The sequence below is a fragment of the Crocodylus siamensis genome, chromosome 1, assembly GCF_052110815.1.
Source record: "Crocodylus siamensis isolate JL-2025a chromosome 1, ASM5211081v1, whole genome shotgun sequence".
NCBI classification, from domain to species: domain Eukaryota; kingdom Metazoa; phylum Chordata; order Crocodylia; family Crocodylidae; genus Crocodylus; species Crocodylus siamensis.
Genome location: NC_143395.1, coordinates 184,251,821 through 184,273,908, shown reverse-complemented (window position 1 = coordinate 184,273,908; position 22,088 = coordinate 184,251,821). Strand labels below are relative to the sequence as shown.

Here is a 22,088-nt window from a genome sequence, read left to right as displayed (position 1 = left end):
GCACTCATAAGTTTGACTTTTTTGTATTAATTTATTTTAAAAATATTTCAGAGTTATTTGGCTCTTCCATTTTTAAATAGACTTATTAAGTTTAAAAACACGGCATTTTTAAGGCAGTGTGTATTTGTTATTATAAACCTCAATTTCCAGGATGCAGTAATTTTAAAAACTCCCTGGGCCACATTATTTTGATATATATTCAGAATCATATGCAAATTACATAGGTCTTGGACTGAGAATTTCTCCTGATAGAATATGTTAAAAAGTTAGTCTCTCAAAAATAAAAGGCAAACAAACAATGACACAACTGGATGTGTGGAGCATGAAGAAGCTGATATGGCTCTAACATGTCAAAAACCCATATACTAACAGATGCCAGACCCTAACTATGTAACCAAATATGATAGCCCGTACTGAGGGTTTCCACTGTCCTCACTTAAATTTTCAAAAAGTAGCCTCAAGGATGAGAGGCTGCAAGAAATACATTTTTGCCTACCTTCTTGTGTTTGCATGAATTAAAAAGAAACAGAAGGACATAGAAATATTAACAAGGATATTTAAAGTTCCAGCTAGCACATTATCTTTAAATCATGCAACAAAGTATCAGTGCTGATGAGACAGCACCCTGGTTAATCAGGGGAAAATACCTGCAAACAAAAGAGAACAGGCACACTATTAGGACTTGGAGTTACCTTCTTAAAACACTGTTTCATCTGGAGAAGAAACAACATAAAAACTAATTTCTAAATTGCCATGTGAGTCAGTGTCTGCTAAGTTACTTGCATAGAGAGAGAACCTGCCTGGGGTTATGGTAGCATTGAATCACATCATATTCTATCACTCTTACAAATAACTCCTACCAGGCAGTAAGTTTGAGAATATACAAAGATTTAAGCATCCACTCGGGGAATACCTGTCCTCACAAGTGTTATGTACATTTTATTTTGAAAGAAAAAAACGCAAGACAAGATGTACATGTTGGCTATTTTGTTCAAATAACCAAAATAGGAACCAGAAGAGATTGCATAAGTTAACAAAGTTTTATAGGCTTCTCATTAAGTTTTAAGTTGTTTTTAAAGCACTATTTATTAGTGAGAGCTAGTTACTCATTTTGATTGAGTGTGATGTAATTTGATTTTTTTTTTAAAGTCAAGAGCCCTAATATTGAACACTCAGGGCTCTATTCACCCTTCAGTGTGTGTGTGCGTAAATCCCATTAACTTTATTGGTAGTTGCATACGAGTATCGAGGGAAGAATCAACTCCTTAGCAATAAAGATTAGAAATAACGGAAAGCTTATTTTTCTGTAATGTGTTTGTACACCAACGAGTCACACCACATTTAGTAACTCTGCTATGAGACAAAATGGATGGGTATGCGCAGACAGAGCTGTACTACATAACATGAATGCAGGGAGATCATCCGTGCAACCGTCCCTCTTGGTACAGCCATACATACTACTTCAGTGGGTGTCTGAATATTTTAAAATGTTTGACCAAGTTCTATTGTTTTTATTTCAAAGTGTTTCCAATTGGTTTTTAAATGACATTTTTATGGCAAAGATGACTGAATTTTGAATAACTCTGAAGTAAGTTGGGCCTGATCACACAAATACTTCCTAATGAATGCAATAAGGACTAAACCAGTGGTAAGCATTGGCAGGTTTGCCCATTTTAAAAAAATGAATTAGCAAACTATTTCTCAAAGAAATGAACTTACTAGGTAGAAAAAAAATAAATCCAATAAGCAACTGTAGACTAAAGAAATATTAGTTCTCATAAATGTTTTTAAATGTATTTTGTGTGCTTTAGAATGCAATACATTTAGGATATAGGTATTACAGAAAATGGTATTTTTTTATTAAAATAGGGGTTCAGTCACTAAATTTCTGACAAAATAGTGTCAAGTCCTGGATATTAATTAGTCCTTACATAAACCACAGCAAAAGTGAAATATTCTAACACCTCCTAAGTATTGCAGCAAATCTGTTCCACAAAAATGAAAAAGAATTCATAAGCCCCGTGCGATAAGATAGAATGTAAGATAGAGGTAGACAAATTTAATTCTGTTTTAATTTTAATTATTGGTTCACTTCAGATTCTTAAGGTAGCCTTAATTATTTTTGTTATATAGTTCTTGTACCTTTTATATTGGTGCCCTATACTAGTGTATCTGATTTCAAATATATTTTGAAAACGGCCATATTTTCAATTTTAAGTAGGTTTTAGCATCCAGAATTTGAGACTAACTGCAAAAATGAACCTAAAGGAAAAATTTAATAATATTTTTCAGCAGTTAACTTCAAGGCAGATCAGTATTGCCTGCAGAGTTAGACTAATATATTTGACATATTTTGGAGAGTTACTTTAGTCATAATATGAGATTGCCTTAGACAGCCTGACAACCATTAGATATGCTGTATATTGGATCCTTTTTTATATAACTCTTCATTTGTAAAATAATACTGCTTTTACAATAATATTTCCATTTTCAAAAATATATACTATATAATTGCATTTTGTTTCTAGATGGCCTGTATAGCTGCGTAGTATAAAAAACTATTACAACATAAATACAAGTGTTGCTTTATTATACTGATAAGACACACTATAACCCAAAAAGGCCATCTAAAATGATACAGTTGCAAACATTTAAGACTGTAACAAAAATGACTGAGACTCTTGTATCAGTTTACTATCCTTCAACAATTTCCCTGACAGTGGAGTCAAATAATGTTGAATTATGGACTTTCTTACAGGAAGTCTTATTTCATGTTCATTTTTTGATCATTTCCCTGCTAGTCTCTATAGGAATTTGGCCATTTGCCGACTTTCCTTTAAAAGTTTTTGTATACATAATTGGCCTGTGTATGATCATTTTGCCAAACATTTGTATTTTACATTTGTTCAACAAGTTTATTTTACATAGGAAAATACTGTTGTCCCTATTAAAATGAAAACATATTACCAACATTACTTGATTTGAATTTGCATTAGCTAGTTTTATACAGCCCACCCTTTAAAAAGTGGGTTTATAAAAGCACATTGTGAGGTAAGCATCATCAGCTTTTACAGTTCAGGCTACAGTACCTGGGAGCCAAGGTGAAGTAACTTTACAGCAAAAGGCCCCACGGTAACAGTTTAACATATTTGGATGACCTACAAAACTGAATTTCGACTTATGTGACTACAGACACTCTTTGTTTTTTATAGCATGAACTTGCACTACATAATTTTCCAACCAACACCAAGCAACAGCTGTGCTTTAAATCTTTGAGGGCGACGACAAACATTTTTCGAAAAAAAATTTAAACATGCAAATGTTTGAAAAGTTAATGATTAAAACCCGTTTATTTTGGAAGTCCTGCAACTGGGACAATATGTCAAACCCTGGCTTCTTTATCTTTCTTTCTTTTTTTTTTTTGTAAAGACTTGCTGTGTCTTTAATTCTTCCAAGGGGGGGGGGAAGGAAAAAAAGAGAAAAAAAGAAAAGAAAAAGAAAAGAAAACCCTGGCCTTTTACTTTGGGAATCATAACAATAGTAAACAACAACTCTACAGGTTCCATAATAGCAGGCACCGGGGTCACTCTTGTGGGAGAGGGATGCTGTTTTAGTGACCTATTGCCACTGAGCTAGTTAAATCACTGAACAATGGTTAGTGTTATGGGGCTTTACTTTGCAAAACCTAGTATTAGTGTCATGGCTTTCCATTAACTGTGGGACTTAAAGGCGCTGGCAGTGTGGGCCAATAAGGAAAGAAGAAACAAAGGGGAAACCATATATATATATATATATATATATATATATATAAACTGGGACCTGTAGGACGTACAACATAAAGAAGCCAAGCCCTAAGACCAGCTTCTACCTCCTGACTCCTTCAGGCCTCTCAGGCGGACAAGTGTGCGGAGCCCCGGTGGGGCTGCGGACTGGAAGGAGGGCGCCCGCGGGCTCTGGAGGGCGGCAGCCCCATGGGACTTCCCCCCCGGGGCCGGAGCGGGCCCGTCGGCTGGCCCGGCGGGGGGCTCTGCTCTGCTCTGAGGGGCGCGGGGAGCAGTGCCGGCCGGGCGGGTGGGTGGGCGGGCGAGGCGGGCCGTGTGTGGGCAGGCGAGGGGACAGCACGCGCCCGGACCGCGCGCTCCTCGCAAAATTGGCACCGTTTGCTGCCCGGCACTTCTGAGACCCCCGACCCCTGCCACCACAGTGCACCGCCTGCATGCCGGGAGGCTGGGGGGGTTGGGGGGATTCTGGCTTGAAACCCCGGCTTTTGGGCGTGCTCGTGCCCCTCCCTGCGCCTCTCGCGGCCGCTGCCCCGGAACGCAGCGGGGGCTTCCCTCGCCTGACACCTGCAGGGGCCCCGCGGCGGGCCGCGCTGCCTCCGCCGCTCCCCTCCGCCCCCCTGCACGGCGAATTGGGCTTCTTGTCCCCACCTCCCCCCCCCCCGGAGCTTCCTCCCCCCCAGCTCAACTTTGCTGCCTGAAGCCAGATCTGGGTGGACTCCTCCCCCCCACCAAAACCCCCCAGCTACATAGAGTGAGTGCATCCCTCTCCCCCCCACTCCCTCCGGGCCAGACGAAGAGCTCCCCCCAGCTCCTTCCCTACGAAATGCCACCTCCAACAAGTTAAAGGGATGCTAGACTTCGCTTGGGCCAAGCCAAGGCAGCGGGGCCTGGCTATCTCCAGCGCAGCCTTGGCTAGCTGAAGGGAAAGGCCTGCATCTGGCCGGCGGTTTAAGTAAGGGGAGGGGGCGAAGGGTGGCGATGCACTCCCAATACCTCTCCTAGAGCCTGAGCGCCCCCCCCCCACCCCAATCCCTTCCCCAAAACTATAACTTCCCTTCTTTTAGCTTACACTTTAATAAAATAATGATTCGTTGGGAAAATGGGGTATAAATCTTCATTTTGGAGGCAATTAAAGTGTTGATTTCATTCGTGCCCCTAAGCGATTCTTGTAATTTGCTCAAATGGCTTTATGTACCCGGCACTCCGGAGCTTTTTAAAAGCCCATTTTCTAGTTAGACTTGTTGGATTCAACAGCAGCGGCTCGCCGAGTTTTTCCTAGTCTGGATCGGAGCTTCACAGCTCCCCGGGTTTAAAACGTTATCCCGGCAGTGCCAGCCAACAAGAGCATCCCCCCACCCTTCCCCCCCACGTTTCCATCTTGTTTGCAGCCTCTCGTGGAAAGAAAAGTTGAGATGGACAAGGGGGACTAGACGGACCGACAGACAGAAGGAGCGCCGTGCTATCCTTTAAGAACTATTGAAAACTATTGCATTCTCAGCTTAATTTTTTTTTAAATCCCAAATCCCTGGGTTTCTTGAAGGTTAAGTTAAACCCTGCTCCTTCACTAGGATATAAATAACAGGCTGCCTTTGCGTCTTCCGTACATAGGGGGGAAATATTTAGGGTAATACCGAAGCTGAAGTGCAGTGCAGTGCACCTTTAGGTAAGTAATCTGTGAAATAATTCCTGGTTGACACTGTTCTTGATAATGGCAAAGCAGCTAAGGAAACTCCTGTCTGCTTGACTGCGCTTTGCTTTAACAAAAGGAAGCCTCCAGAGTCAGCCTGATTACTCTTAAGACTGTATTTACGAACCACATCATATAGAAGAAATAACTTCAGCTCTTAGTTATGGGGGGGGCGGTTTCACGGCCAAACACTACCAAAGGAAAAAGCAAAGGGAGAAAAGAAAAGAAAAGGACCCCCGCCCCCAACACACACACACACACACACACACACTTAAAGCACTACACAGTTCAACCTAAGGATTCCCAAGCGCCTAAATATTCCAGCAGCCTACTCTAGCTTTGGTAACCTCTTGAATTAACCCAAAACCTTCCCATTAAAAAAAAATCACAATATCAGCCAGGGAAGGGGGTGGGGGAAGCTTGCAAAGTCATCACTCCAGCTGGCCCTGGGTGTAGCAGGCGAGCATGGGGCTCTCTCCCCTCTCTAACACAGACATGCTACAAGGCACTAAAGCAGCATTTTTGAAGAGACGGTTTGAAAACTTCCGAGATCAATGAAAATAAATTAAAACCTTGGTCTCGTTTTATTTTTCTATTAAGGAAAATAAAATGGGCGCGCTTGCAGCAGGCGGCCTGTGCACAAAGCAATGTTCACTGAGGTCTAAAAGCGTTCGGCCAAGGAAAACTGACAAGACAGACTAATGAACCGTAGAGACAGGAAGAAAATAGCCAGTATTTGCTAGATTTCAAACCCTCTCTGTCTTCCCTGGACCACCTATCTCGGATTTTATTATTATTTTTGTAAATGGCTCCAGCCAGCCCTTTCTAAGCAACCAGAAGCCACCGATTCGCGGCTAACGCTTCTATTATGATAAAGGGTAAATAAAATAAAGACAAAAATTAAAAGCGACAAGAAACAGGTCAAGTTTGCAGGCAATGCTTTTACAAGCTCATCTCGCCAGGTCGAATCCGGGAGCAAGCCTTAATGAAGCAATAATAGCCACATTATTCAAAAATTTTCATTTCGATGGAAATTTATCTAAAAGGGTCTTAATCATATGCAAATAATAAAAGGAGACGTAGTGACCCAGCAAGCGATCTGCATACAAATTTGAGCGTGAGCAATCCTGGAGAGATCATACCTGATCTGTTAGATTTGCTGATCTTGTTATGTCTTCACTGTCTGATTTTGATCCGCCTTCTCTATCGTCTATCACCAAATCGATAGGCATTTTTCCTTTCAAACAGCTAATATACCGGTGGCAGAAATTGTCACATAATTCGTGTACCTACATTATGACAGACGTAAGAAAAAATGAAAATATAATCAGGAGTACATAAGTGAAATTGACAAGTGCAATCAACCAGCCCCCCAACCCCTTGTGACATCAAAAGTTCTAAATAGGGGAAACACACTGCAATTATCCCCCGGAGACCTCTAGACGCATCCAGAATTAGGAATAACTTTCTTTTCTCGCAAAATAGAGATATCCCAGAAAATTGACAGTGACAAGATGATTCACAGGCTACAACATATTCAACACCCGTGTTAAATTCATCTGCTCCCGGAGCTGTGGCCATTAGAGAAGTGACCTGTATGGGTGACATTTAAGGTAAACTATTTAATTTCATCCAGTTATTTCATCATAAACCTTTTCCAAAGGGGTATGAAGAGAGAAAAGGGGGTTTTTTGTTTGTTTTTTAAAGCGGATGCACGGCTGAAATGCATTATAGGCATCCATGACCTTAAATCCCGAGTCACTGTAATATACTTGTACTTGAGCTTCCACTATTAATGGGTATATTTTAACACATTTCACGTCCAGCGAGAACAACCTGCCTCTTACGGCTCGACAAAGTGGCTGAGGTTCTAAAGAAACTTTTCAACTCTTTTAAAACCTCTCAAAATGTTTATTTTTAGGAGAAAGGGAATTCTCTGGCTGGCCAGCTATCAATTACATTTTTAAAATCCACAGGCAACCTGAGTGTGGCTTCCAATGAAACGTTCGTTTGAATTACATTGAATTATTATTATTATTGCTGCTGAGATTTTTAGAAGAGCAAACAAAAAAAAAAAGACTGCACGGGGGCTGCATCCTCTTTCTTCCGCTTGGAGGTGTACAATATGCACAGAAACAAGAAACTGACACAACTATCAACTCTGCTTTGTCTCAGCAAAATGTTACAGGATAATCTGTGCCCTGCCTCTGACCTGCAGATGGCTCTTAAAAAAAAAATCCCGACCAAACTAACTGAAACCAAACAAAGTACCTTCACCCCCGCCCCCCACCAAAGGAAAAAAAAAAGATTAAAAAAAAATCTCGGCCTGGGCTGAAATAACAAACAAACATCATTCAGAATATCATTTGCGGCACACACAAGACTGCAATTCTTTATCCACAGCCAGCAAAATATTACAATGAACTTTGTAACAAAGTATTACAATGTCGGGGCGTTTGTGAGCCTGGTTTTAGAGGCTGAAATTGTAATTAAACTGCGAAGAGAAATGGACGCCAAGATTGGTCTTGACACTAATTACCAGAAAGAAAGACATTTATGCAAATTTACCAGAAGCCTGAACTTCAGCAATACTGAAACGTATGAGGAGGAGAGGGGGAAAAAATTACCTTCTCTAATTCCAACAGATGAAACCTTAATACTTGTATGGCTTGAATCATCTGCAAAGATACAAACAAGAGGAGTATCTATCTCATTCCTGCATTTCTGCACATATCCCCCCAGCCGCCCCTGCTGTAGTCTATAACTTGACTTTTTAAAGTAGTAAATAAAAAGTTGTTTTGATTTATGGCAATACCACTAAAACTTAATAGCAGTGGCTTTGTACGCTGTTTAACAAGAAGCCATCTAGAGTGAAAAAAAAAAACCCTATTGCAATGAAGCAACTAAATTATACGGATCATAAAAAAAATTCCTTAAAAATGCAATCTACATCGTTGGCCCCTCGTTCAGCAAAGCAGGACAAAAAAAAATATTACGAAGAAAAGGCAAAGTATTTGTTTATCCTTAAGGGGGGGAAGACCGTATTTTTAGTCAGGTAGTTAAACGGTGCATCTCCATCCATAGCCTTCGTTTACATTTCCCATAAAGCTGTTTAAAAGTCCTCAAATACACTGGTGTAGTCGCAGATAAATCCACGCTCTGCTTAGGCAGGAAAGACTGCCATAAATACCCCAAACTCTCGTTTGGGATGGTGCTTTCTTTATGGACCTCGTTATGTGATTTTACTTAAACAGAACTGCTACACTGTATTACTTGTAATTAAGAAAGAGAGCAAGAAAGATCCACGTGAGAAATGCTCGATTTAGACCCCAAACGCTTGTCAAGGCTTCGAGCCACCTCTCAAAAGACCCAGGAATGATTTAAAAGAAAAAGAAAAAAAAGGAGCGTTATGAACTCTTACCAAGTTATCCAGTTCAGGATTAGAGGAAAAGAGGGGTTTCTCTGCTCGGATCTAAATATGAGAAAGGGGAAGGAGGAAAAAAAGGATTTGAAATATGGAAGCAGAAAAAAGCAGACGTTATTATTTCTTGCTTCATTACACTGTCGGGTCCATTATGTAACCTTTCGTGCAAAGCTCTGACTGCTAGATTTAGTACATCATAGAAACACTTAAAACAAGTGAATCAAATACATCGGGAAAAAAAAAAACACCCGGCCAGATCTTAGCAGTTATGTGTAAGCTAGCTCGGATCCACAGTCAAAGTTAAAAAGAAAAAAGAAAAAGAAAAAAAAAAGAAACACATAGCAGAGATGTTAATGAATTGACTGGGATGACACCACGGAGCTATTTGGCCACTTTAGCAGCCTGCCTCGCTTGTCAACGGAGACTTGTCCCCTTGCTAGGCATTTTCTTTTGCCTTCCACTTATTTTTCCTCCCCGAGATGGATCGGTGCTGACCTGTTTGGCGAACACTGCTATGTCTTCGTTGAAAGACTCTGAGGAGCAGACATCGCCTCCCGCTACCCCGGGCTCCCGGGGAGTGCATGTAGCTAATTCACATTTCTCAAAAATCAGTGCTAAAAGAGGGAACAGGGGGTGTCTGAAAGAAAATACAATAGTCACAGACAAAACAATGGTTAGTCCCAGAGCAGTGCGGGCAGGGCAGCAACCAAGGTGATCTCTCAGCGGAGCCCAGCACCTCCACCCCGGCTGCACCCCCACCCCCACCCCCCAGCAGCGCTCACCTACCCTGCAACCGAGAGCCCTGAAGTCGAAGGCCCTGAGCCATGGGACTGTGGCTGATGATCGCTTCAGCATATCTGGCCAGAGAAATTGTTAACATTTGCTAAGAATAAAACCAAAGCGGTTCCAGCAGCCATTTTGAATGAACTTTCCTCTCCTCTTGGTTTTTATTTTAATTTCGTGGGATGATGACTTTTGTATTATGATTATGATTAGTTGGTTTAAACTCCCCTGCGAAAGAAGAACTTCCTCGGGGACAGAATGAGGAGTTGGGGGTGGAGGGACACCCGGCTCTCTGGAGTCGGATGCGGAACGTGTAAATCCCCCTTTGCTTCGGTAGTGTTCAAGCTGGGAGCTGCTAACTTGGAAGGCCAGCTAAGCTGCTAATGAGTTGCCCCCATCCGGGCAGCACAAAGTGCTCCAGCGCCCCACATGAGCCAACTTCAGTCGCCTGAGCACGCTTGGAGATGGGGCAGCCTTCTCCGCCCCCACCCCTACACACACACACACACACACAAACACACTTACCCCTAACAGGCGCTGCCCACCCCTCTTTTCTTTTTCTTCCCCACAGATTATTGCACAAGTTGAGCTGATCTGGAGATGCCTTTAATATTTAACATTAAATGCATCGAACCTGGAAATATATTTACCAGGTGCTCTGATTTTTCTCTCTAGCTTCAGTAACTCCCAGGGAGAAATTCTAAGTAATTCCTTAAAGAGCTCCACGGGTCCTTCCCTAATTTTCAGGGTCTTTCTAACAATATGGGCTCACTTTCCCTCTCCCCCCTCCCACCCCCCGAGTTTCATACCTATTCGAGAGGCTTGTGAACAAAGGGGTTTAAGCAAATCCTGCAGATTGGTGATAAGCAGATAAAGAAACAGGATGAGAGGCTGGTTCTGCTACAAAACCAACTCCTTCCAGCAAGATTTTAAAGGGGATCTGAAAGTTGACTTCAACTTAATTCGCGGCAAATTAAATTTAAAGGCATCTCCTGATCAGCCCGACAGATCAAACCCCATTGCAATGGCCTAGAAACTATTTTCTAAGTCGTGGCACCGAGATGTACCAAAGGCTGTTAGGAAAACAATAAACAGGACACCGCGCAAAGAAACAACCCGTATATGTGCTCCCCCACAGCGCATTATATATTAATAAAGCTAAAAGTTTGGTTCAGCGGGGAACAATTCAAAGTATCTTTACTTCTAAACTCTTTGCAAAGATTTACTTCCCAAAACAGATTGCACCATGGAAATCTCACCGCCCCCCCCCTTTGGATCCCAGCGTTAATGACCGATTTTCTTTCAGCTCGAAGCTTGGCGAGCTTTTCTGTTTAAAAGTTGTGATCGAGCCAAAGGAGACTACATTTAGGAAACTAAGTTGCTTTCCATACAAGGGAGAGCATACACGCACAGTCTCTCTCCCTCTCTCTCTCTCTCTCACACACACACAAATAAGGCAAGTTATCATATTTTAACTTGAGCCATACTTCTGTGAAACTTCGTACACAGTCCGAGCTCTTTGGAAAGTAAATCTTCTTTATGGAACATTTTCTCGTCCAGAGTAAAGCAAGGCAAAGAGGGAGGGGGAGGGAAAAAAAAACACCCTAAAATTTGCATGCAATTATCATGGGTCCCAAGCATTTACCTACTGTCTGAGGTTCAATGGCTTTACTCTGCCTTCATCAGCTAGGGAAAGAAGGGAATAATCACATCTCGACTAATAAACCTGATGCCAGCTGTACCTACCCATAAATGGCATCTTTATCTCTCTTTAAAGCGTCATTGACAGAGGAGCCCATGCTGGGGGGCATGGCGTTGGTGTGAGCTGTGTGCGGGTATTGATGAGAGTGCAGCGGAGGCCCGTGATTCAGATGGTGAACAGGCTGCATTGACCTGGCGGCATGAGGATCCCCATACATGGTGGTGGGGATCCCTACTCCATCCATCCCACCGTAATGGGGTATATCGTCGTACTGCATGACAGACAGGAAAAAAAGGGTCAGAAGGCCAGTCGTAGCTGGAGGTTCAAGCGGGGAGATGCAAGGCTATAAGAAGGGGGCTGTCGCCTGAAATGGGACCGGGCAGTGCTAGACCTAGGATCCCAAAACAAAGCAGCCCCCAAATAATAAGGGAAGAGAGTTCTTAAAAAAAAGAGACAATGCTCCAATAGGCCTTTAAAATGCATGCATTCAGGATCCTTCAAAAGCATCCCGGAGCAAAGCAGAAGGGGAAGTAACCGAGGTTTCTTTGGGCGGACGCTCCAAATAAATACATTAGGGCACCGCTGAGAAGTTGCCTGGTTCAGCCTGCCTCTACAGCAGAAGTTAAAACGAGGACACCTATTATTAACACGTGAATAAATGCGGGCTTCTTATTCAAGGTATTTTTCTGCGCCTGTGTGCCAGCTTCCAGAGTGGAGGGCACTTGCTCGGATTTAAATGGCCAATTCAGCTCTATTTAACAACAACAACAAAAATCCCTCTTCAACACTGGCTTGCATGCTCCAGCAAAGGCTGAGCCACGTCTCTAATTATTGCCGCAGAATTTCAAATTCTGCCACTCCCATGTGGAGGGGGAAAAAAGGTTGTCAGCTGAAGCAGTTATTCATTTTAAGGTACACCGTCGTAAACTTTCCTCCTGATCAGAAGTCTGGCTCCCATGTATCAATGATCATTTCCTATGTCAAAGTTTAAATAGCAAAAGAGGGGAGATCTGGGACTCCCAGCTCTTCTACACACTCTAAGGTCAAAATGCTGCAAACGTTTGCATTGGGCTGCTGGAAATTCTGAATTTCATGTGAAGGGTTTTCTTTGTGAAAGATTTAAGAACCGAAAGTTAAAGTGGCTCGGATGCAGAAGAAGGGACTGCCACTTCTAGTCTATGGAAAGCAAAGGCGTGAAGAAATAGCTTTAAAAAAGGCTGACACTTAGCTGAACTGAAAAAGTCAAGGCAAGTTTGTCAGTACAGTAACTTTCTTTCACAAAGAGTACTCGGGGGACAAAACACAAATTATGCAAGCAATTGTACTTCTGGACCTTGCTTTCTTTTAAAAACTCTCTTCGCTAGGCTGGGGTGATCCCTCCCAACCATTTCCCCCAGTCCTCAATTCAAGTGGTAAGTCTCGAGAAATAAAAAAAAAATTAGCATTGCATCCAAAACAGCACTGTCTAATCATAATAAATTCATAAAGTGCATGCTCTTTATGTCTAACTCCAATTTAAATAGGCAACTTGGCCAAAAGAGAGTTCAGACTGCAGCCCTGCACAGTTGTGATGGCAAAAAAAGTTATGTTTACTCCAAGTTGCAAGTTATCTTTTTAAAAAGCGACGGTGCATATCATCACTACCATAGCAAGATGTTCAAAGACATGCAGATCTTAAAATATTTTAAGCCCTGGCGAGTTTTAAAAAGGCATTGTTAGGACTTTATCTGTACAACTAATAAAAACAAAGCTTATACCTGCAGTTGCATACGATAATGTCATTAATACAGAGAAAGCTTGCCTTTTCAATAAGATGTCTGTCACAGACATTGATAGAAGCAAGAAAATGTCAACATAAACAGGTTTTAAGTCTACAACTATAACTAATAAATCCTCTCCCATCAGGACACCGCTGTGTGTCTCTGATCCAAAGAGGAGGCAAAAAAAAAAAAGAAAAAAGAAAAAAAACTTTTTCGCAGCGTGTCGGCCACGTTTCAATATTATTTCACATTTTAATTCCAAATTTGTTGTTTCATACGTACCCTTTGCGCCATCGGCCTGGCTTGCTCCCTTCCTACTTCAACTTCTAATATATCCTCTTTAAGGCCAGTGTGAAAAGAAACAAACGCAAACTCCCCCCCCACCCAAAAAATTTGCCAAAATCCCTTAGCGTCGCCAGCAATGGGAGCAATGGAGTAAAATCTTCAGCTTGCTGGATCTCAGAGAAGCGATACAATAATTCAGCATTAAAAAAAATAAAATAAAAAAATATAAAAAAAACAAACTCTCCCTCCTTCTTTCTTTCTTTCTTTCTCTCTCTCTCTCTCTCACTCTCGCCCTCTCGTTTCCAAGACAGCAGCGGGGAGAAAGCAAATATCCTTTCCCCAAATCAGTTTTTTTTTTTTTTAAAAAGTGCCCCTCAAACCCAACTACCAAGTCTCATGGCTTTTTGCCACTCCAGCTGTCAATCAAAGGCGAGGTTGTCAAGGTGGTGAATGAATGATGACGATCCGCTGTGTGTGCTTCCACTGGTCAGGACACCTCAAATGTTAATATTCAAATGCATAAAGGTCTAAAGCGCTGGCTTTTTTTCCCCTTGAATCAGTCCTAATTCCTAATCAGCTCTCGCTCCCGCTCTCTCTCCCCCCTTTGCAAGTGCTGCAACTGGAGAGGCTAGAGGAAGAGGGTTAAAAAAATGTCTGTCTGAGTTTGTCTTAAAGGAGCCACGATCGATGCTGCCTGCTGCCAGTCCCCCGTGCGTGTGTAAAGTGTGTGTTGCACAGGCGGAGAGGTGGATTTGGACCAGAATGCTGGAACCCGGAAGTAGTGGTGGCCATAACAGGTCGCGTCTTACACAATGCACTGGGCTGCAGCAACTGCGCTCCCAGCGCAGGGGTGGGTTGGGCGAGACGCGAGCGGCGGAGCTGGCGGAGAGAGCAGCTGCAATTAGCGCCGAGCCGAGCCGCGCCGAGCCCAGCCCCGCGCGCCCCCGGCCCGACCGTGTGTGTGTGTGGTGGGAGAAATCCCGTGCAAGGGGTGTCTCTGTGTGAGTGTGTGTTGGGAGAAAACCTATGCAAGAGGCGGGGGGGGAGGTGAAATCCTGTGCAAGGGGTTTTGTGTGTGTGTTTGGTGGGAGAAATCCCATGCAAGGGGGTGGGGGGGGGTGAGTGAAATCCTATGCAAGGGGGGTGGATGTGTGTCTGTGTGCGTGTAGTGGGAGAAAACCTATGCAAGGCGGGGGTGCGAGATCCTTTGCAAGGGGGGGGTTGTGTGTGTGGTGGGAAAAATCCTGCACAGGGTGTGTGTGTGTACGGGTGATGGGAGAAATCCTATGTAAGGGGGGTGTGTGGGTGTGTGGGTGCTGGGAGGAATCCTGTGCAGGGGGAGGGGGTGCGTGTGTCGGAGGAGTCCTAAGCAAGGGGTGTGTGTTTGTGTGTTTATGTATGTGTGTGGTGGGATAAATCCTATGGAAGGTGTGTGTGTTGGGAGGAATCCTATGTTTGTGTCTGTGTGCGTGTCCCTGCCCCCCCCCTTACATCCCAAGCGTCTGGAGCACTGGTTTTGGGGATGGGGACAGGAGAGACGCGCCTATGGCAGAGGCTCCCAGCTTGCTGCCCCAGTGCTGGGGAGCCGAGAGGAGCAGGGTTACGGCTCGCACATCCTTTCTTCTCCGAGCCGCACACGGATGCACACGCACACGCAGCTTTCCTTCTCCAAGTATGGCTCGGGGCTGCGGCCAGATGATCCGCCGCTGGGTCCTTACACACACACACACACACACACACACACACACACACACACACACACACACACACACACACACACACACAGAGACCCGGGGTGGACATTATGATCATGATGATCACTGGTGCCGGTCGGAGGCGCCGGGCTGACACCTGGGAGCCACGAGCCCTTTTATATCCCCTCTGCTCTGTCACCGGCCGGGCCCCGGCCCCGCTTCACCCGCAGCCTCCCGGCTCCGCGGCCCTGTCCTTTGTCTGCCGGGAAGGGAGGCTGCCCGGGGAGGGGCCCCCCACCCCGCCCGGGATCCAGCCCTCCACACTCACTCTCCCCACGACGTGCCAGCCTCACCCCCCTTTTTTGCATTGCTGTCCCCGCAGTCTCTCCCCCAAGTCCCAGCCGCACTGAGGGCCCCCTCCAGCCCCTGCTCTGCAACCCCTGCCCTGCTGAGCTGCTTGTGGTACCCCTTGCCCACCCCTGCCCCTTCACCAGCGCTCAGCCCCCGCCGCCGGGAGCCCGGGCCGGGCCGGGCTGGGCTGGGCTTGCTTTTTTTTTTTTTTTTTGCCCTCCCAGTTCTCTCTCTCCCACAGGCTCCAAGTCCCTCGGAAAAAAAAACTCCCCCCCCCCGCACTCCGGTGGCAAATGAGCTCGCCCAAATCTCAGTAGGCAGCAGTGGAGGAGCGGCGGGCCAATCAGGGGCCCGGCTTCCCAAGCCTCCCGCCCATTGGTGGAGGGGAAAATCAATTATCAAATAATCGATCAGCAGGGAGCTTCGATCTGCTGGGAGTGCCACCCCCACACCCCACCCCACCAGTGCCAGCCCGGGCACTTGTTCTGGTGCAGCGCCAGTGCCTGCGGACACGCACAGGGCAATGGCCCTTTCCCTTCTCTTATCGGGAGCAAAGTGTGTACACACACATACACACACGATTACACATGCCACTACACACACACACGATATATATGCATACGCACACTCACACATACACACACACAGAGGCAGACAAGGTTCTTTTACCCAAAGCCCGTAGATTTTTATCCTTAGATAAACACGGCTACACCCTATACACACACGTATCTATACACACGCATACAGACACACGTATGTATATACGCACATATAGATCAACAGTCATATGTATTTGCGTGTGGGTGTCTCTGTGTCTATGTGATGCCTAATATAGAGAGTATACCTCTAGTCTATATAAAGACCAGCTTTTAACCCTTGCCACCCAGCAAGGCACTGCCCGATTCGGCTAGCCCGGCGGGAGAGGGTGCTGAATGAACCGCATCACACCGCCCAGGGGCTGGCAGGTTACTTTCCAAGGCGAGGCAGTGCCAGCTTTTCCGTTTCTTATGCCTCCGTTTACGGAGCTGCGAGCCCTGCCTGCGGGGGTGCGTTCAGGGCCCAGCAGGATCCGACCTCTGCCGGCTGTGGCTCATGGAGATCGTGGTCTCCCGTGTTTCTCCAGCTGCAACTTTCATTTATTTATTTATTTCAAGGCAACACAACTTGCCCCCGCGAAGCCGGATCACTAAAGGGAGACTTCCTCCAAACAAAAGCCACCAAACACTCCGGGTTCCTTTGCAAGTCATTTCTCGGTTTAGTTCTTTATTAAGACCCCTCCCTGGTTCTGAACTGGGGTGGCACTGGGACGGCGTTTTTAAAACTATTTCTCTTTGGGTGCCCAGTCAATAAGTCTGAACAACAACCAAAAGAAAAAAAAATTAAATTAAACGAATCACTCAAGATTTCGGCCAGGCCAAAGTCTTGATCGTAACATGGAGAGAAAGAATTCCCAGCAGCAACATAACGCCCGCCTGCCACCTAAATCTTTTCTTAAGGTGTGTGCGGGGAGAAGGGGGAGGTGAGGGGAAAAGGGGGGCAAAACTGATTTAGGCTCGATAGCAAAATGAAGCGACTCTTCTGAATCTGTAGTTGCAGCGAAGATGCAAAATCAAACAGTTTTCATCAAGCTTGCCATTAAGAGAGCTCCGTGGTATCCTAAAATGCCCTGCCTCTCTGTCTGCAACGGGGTGCAATTGTTTCATATTATACCTGGCTGATAGAGGTTGCAGATCTATTTAGGAAAAGGAAAGATCAAGTTCAGCAGGTAGGCACGAGCTGGGGTGGGGATGCCTAATGAAACAATAACTTCTTCACCCATAAAGATCCAACGGCTCCTAAATGAGCCGCATAGGGGGCTTAATTCTAGTCAAATCTCCCAGACAGAAATGACTGTGAACTGCACTTGGGCAAAGCTGCTTTTGCGGAGTTTCTTGGAGAAGAGCAACCAGAACCATCTGCAGCCTTCAGATAGTGTTTAGTCCATCTCTGGCCGCGACATTTCAAACTTCAAGAAAGCCAGCTTCGATTTCCAACCCCCTTCCCCTCCCTGCTCTGCCCCCCTTTTGCTCAAACACCACCTTTTATACCTGCGATGAAAATAAAGACGTTCCAGGTAAGAACATTTGAATGCCCTAACACCTCCTTCCCCCACCATGGAAGTATTAGAAACATTTGTTGTACTGTTAAGAGCCGTAGGTTGGATCTCTATATTTATTTAATTCGGGCAGCTATGCCCTGCTTCGCAGGCTGCTTTCAGAGGAAGCTATAGCTTACCTTCCAGAAATGCAACCCTTCTTCTTCTTCTTTTTTTTTGGGGGGGGATGGGGAGGGGAGGTATTAATCTTGAACCTAACGTCACTACCAGGCCCTTATAAGATTAATTCAGAACAATCGCGGCTAAAACACTTTTACAATGTAATTACAGTAGTACAAATTGTTTGCCCAAACCTCATTCTGGATAAGGATTTTACAATTAGCAAACAGTTATTACTGTTAGGGCTTGCTGAGAGAAATTGCACTAAGGACGGCTCGAGTTGCAATATAGTGGCCATAAAAAGACTAACCGGGCAGCAATTAATCATCTATTAAAAGGGAAAAGTAAACGGACAGTTCCCCACTATCTCAGTAAACTCCCAACGACATTTATGTGTGCTGTGACTACAGCGACCCACACATTTCCAACTGCTGCCTTTTTAGGAAATGGAACTATTTTGGCCAAAACTTTAGGGTCTGATTGCTGTTTCACACTTATCAGGATGCTATAAAAATAACCAGCGGGGCTTTCCAAGGATTATTCCAGAGAAACAGGCAATTAGGCAGAAAAATCTGCATAACTGCATCTTAGAGATAGATCTTTTTTGTTTCGTCCTCCTTTCCCTCCAACGGCATTGAACAGATGCAGCATTGAAGATGTTTTGCTCTGAAGCCTCGTAGGCACTGCTTCGAGATAAGTCCTTCACTTTATCTGCCCCCCCCTCCCAGAAGTTTGCAATTTGGATTTGTATGAGCGAGGCCCTTCACATGAGTTAGGAGAGTTTTCAAAGTTCATGATGATGATGATTCAGACAAAAAATGCTTCAGAAGCAGAAGAAAACTCCTCCATTAGGTGGAATTTGTATACATTAGCTTATCACGTAATAAATAGGACTGCTAATCAGCCCGAATTTCCTACTTTAAGGAACGCATTAGTCATCCCTAGTAACAGTAAAATATTTTCTAGTTTTCTAATTGCTTTTATAGTTTGATGTTGCACTCACAGATGGGGGGCTTGCAACTGGAGGGAGGGGGGAATCAGCCACAGAGTATACTCTTTCCCAATTAATATTTACATTTGAAACTGAAATTAGGACAACCCACCCCCCCGAAGAATACAGATTTGAAATGGAGCGGAGAGATAATAAAGGAATGCTGCAGATAAGAGGTTGAAGTGATAGGAGTGAAGATACCAAAAAAGTCAAAGCCTAATGAATGGTTGGGAGCAAGGTGAAAAACTATTTAAAGATCTATTAAAGGGCAAAAGCTGAAAAGGTGATAATAAAAGGAGGTTAACTGAAGGGGATTAAGTGAAGATGGGAATCAAGTGCCCCTATGCGAGGAGGACTGTGGGGCAGGGAGGAGAGGTTTGTTTACTGGATCCAGCTTCAGAAAACAAAGAGCGCCTGGTCCAGTTCAGGAGTCAACTGGAGGTCAGCTTGTGCTATCCAACAGTCACAGACAAAATAGTTAAGGCACTGTATTCAGTAAACAGTCTGAATGGCTAATGTCCGAAATGCACTTTGCAAAGGAAAGAAATGCTTTCATTCGACTTCTCTCTTCCAAATCTTTAGGAGAATTTGGACTCTTGGGGATGGAGGAGAATGGGGGGGAGGAGGGAGGTTCTCCACTGTTTAACATAATTACCACTTCTGACATTTTTAGAAGTTATAGAGGTCTTTTATTAATTAAATGGAGGGCTTCATAAAATATTCCTAATAAAATTTACGGTTGCCTTAAAACTTTCTAAACACTGCTATAAATTTTTCATAAAATTAACTGAGAAATGAGTTAGTAGCCTGGACTTTTTTTTTTCACTGTTCTGCCCAGACAGTGAATGGAGAGGGGAGGCAAAATGGGAATCTTTCAGAAACAACAACAAAAAAAGAATGGGTAATATCACCAAAGCTTTTTACACTGGGGAGGGAAAGAGGGAGTCGCACTTAGGGCTAGAATTATATTTTTCTTGGTCATATCAATCGTCTGGAGGGACGGTTTCCGCAAAGTATTAGGACTTAAGTCCGAGCTTTTTAGCCTGTTACCCGGTACATTACTATTTAAACATTTATATTGCAATGATTTGGGATCAAATGAACGACCGAAGTCACAAAGATAACTACAAAGATCCTCGTTACAACTTGGTATGGGCGCACGATGCAAACGGAGTTAATCTAGGAAGACGCTAGTCAATTTATTGTATCTTAAATTACAATCCGTAACAGGACCACAATTACACTTGGGATGTTTATCATTTGAGTGATTAATATTAGTATTTCGTGGAGCCGTCGAACAAATTTCTTTAACCATATTTCAAAGGCTCCTCGCTTTGCCATTTATGTTGCTGTACTTCCCTTAATAAAAAAATTGCTGGGTAGATTTCTGGTTGCTTAATTAAAAAAAAAAGTCTGGTCGATTGTTTTGCATTTGAAGGCTTGAGCTTTTGCGCCGTCTACTGGACAATGAAAATACTACAGCCAGGATTTACTGCAACTTTCTTTGGGCTACAAGTACATTTTTCGGAGAGGATGGGAGCTGGCACTGGAGAGGCCAGGGGCGTCCCGCCTCTCGGCAGAAAGGAAAGAAAACGCACCCTGGCCACAAGAGCTGTAGATTTATTTATTTATGTATTTATATTTATTTTTACGACATCCAAATATCCGTTGAGCTCCAGTTTAAAGTGCATCTATCTCGTGAAGAACTGGACATCCAGATAGATGCGAGAGAGAGAGAATTGGGGAGGAATATCTGGACGTGGTTTACTACTCCTTTGGGAGAATTTTGGGGGTCGGGGATGCAGGTACCTTAGGCTTCTCCCCAGGCAAAAGGCATCTTTCACATGCGAGCAACCCCGAGCTCCACCTAAGGAGCAAAAGACGTTTGAAAAAATACATAGTTTTGGAGAGGGGGAGGGCATTTAGATGAGTACTGCCTTATTTCTACGGTGTTTTTAAGATGTGGGAACAGCTATTCTACTGGTTTCATTTCGCAATCAATTCTCCTGCAGACGTGCTGCGGGAGCTCCCTGCCCGGATGCTCCTAGGGACACGCAGAAGTTGGGGATTTTCCCCTTTCATTTTCAGAGCGCACAGAGTATAGGATGCTGTGGGTTTTTTTAAAAAAAAGCCAAGAGAAGGAGAGTCTACAAAAGCTACCTCACGCTTTGTAGATGGGGTAGTAAATTAAAATTATATAAAGAGTGACTGCAACCAACCCCCTTTTGTTAAATTAAAACAACAGACAAACACTCAAGCAAGCAAAAACCCCAGCAACACTTAACTTCATGTCAGTCTACATGTAGACCAAAATCTGACAGTCAAAGGGGCTCCTAAAACATTATGAAACGTTAAGTATTCTGAAATGGTCTATTTTAATATATGCCTTTATCCGCATGCAGTGTCAAACTTTTTCTCTCTATATATGTGTACAGTAAAATGTCTTATGCAGATTATTCGTATATTGATATATAACATAATGTATAATATATAATATACAATATATGTAATACACTATGTTAGATACTATAACACAGCATCATGTATGTGTAATACATGATACAATATACCAGAATGCAGCACGTCTAATATAGTCTATGTAATGCATGATATGATAGACAATCATGCAGCACAATGTATAATATATGTAATAGAGTATATGATACACAATAATTCAGCACAATGTATAATACAGTATATGTAATACATGACAGTATATACTATCATGCAGCACAATGTATATAATACAATTCATGTCATACGTGACAGTATATACTATAATGCAGCATACTGTATAATATATAGGTAATACATTATATGATATAATGCAATGCAGCATAATGTGTAATGTAGAATATGTAATACAGCATATTACATACTATAATGCAGCACAGTGTACAATATATGCAAGTCACGATATTATACTGTAATTCAACATAATATATAATATATGTCATACATAATATGATACACTCTAATGCAGCAGAACCTGGAATATAGACTATGCAATACATGCCATTATATACTCGAATGCATCATAATGTGCAATATATCCTGTGTAATGCATTCCATGATATACTCTGCTATCTATACATATCTAAATAATATCCATGAGATGTTAATGTGCGTATATCTGTAGAGAAAGAGTGTGACGCTACCTGCAGTATACATTATAGGTTATATTACATATCCTACATTATACATACTATATATTCTATCACTTTAAAGTCTGCCACCCCGCACAAGAAGCACATCTGGAGCCAGCAGCATCAGTCGCTCAGCCGCCAGGTACGTGCCCCGCTCGGCAGTGCCTTCCAGGAGCGCCCAGCCTGCGGAGCGTGGCCGCCACACGCCACCTGTGCGACCTCCCCGCCC

General features: G+C 43.7%; 1 protein-coding gene across 1 annotated transcript in view; it reads right to left on the bottom strand.

Annotated features, from left to right (window-relative positions):
• MEIS1 (Meis homeobox 1) overlaps positions 1 to 14,503 on the bottom strand; it is a 123,111-nt gene extending 108,608 nt beyond the window's left edge. The window contains exons 1-6 of the mRNA XM_090050914.1: positions 13,421 to 14,503; positions 11,423 to 11,649; positions 9,389 to 9,530; positions 8,891 to 8,941; positions 8,097 to 8,147; positions 6,612 to 6,758 (exon numbers count right to left, since the gene is read on the bottom strand). Of these exons, the coding sequence (XP_089907040.1) occupies positions 6,612 to 6,758; positions 8,097 to 8,147; positions 8,891 to 8,941; positions 9,389 to 9,530; positions 11,423 to 11,649; positions 13,421 to 13,432 (630 nt within the window). The 5' untranslated portion in view covers positions 13,433 to 14,503. The remainder of the gene's footprint in view (positions 1 to 6,611; positions 6,759 to 8,096; positions 8,148 to 8,890; positions 8,942 to 9,388; positions 9,531 to 11,422; positions 11,650 to 13,420) is intronic.
• Positions 14,504 to 22,088: the final 7,585 nt, after the last annotated feature.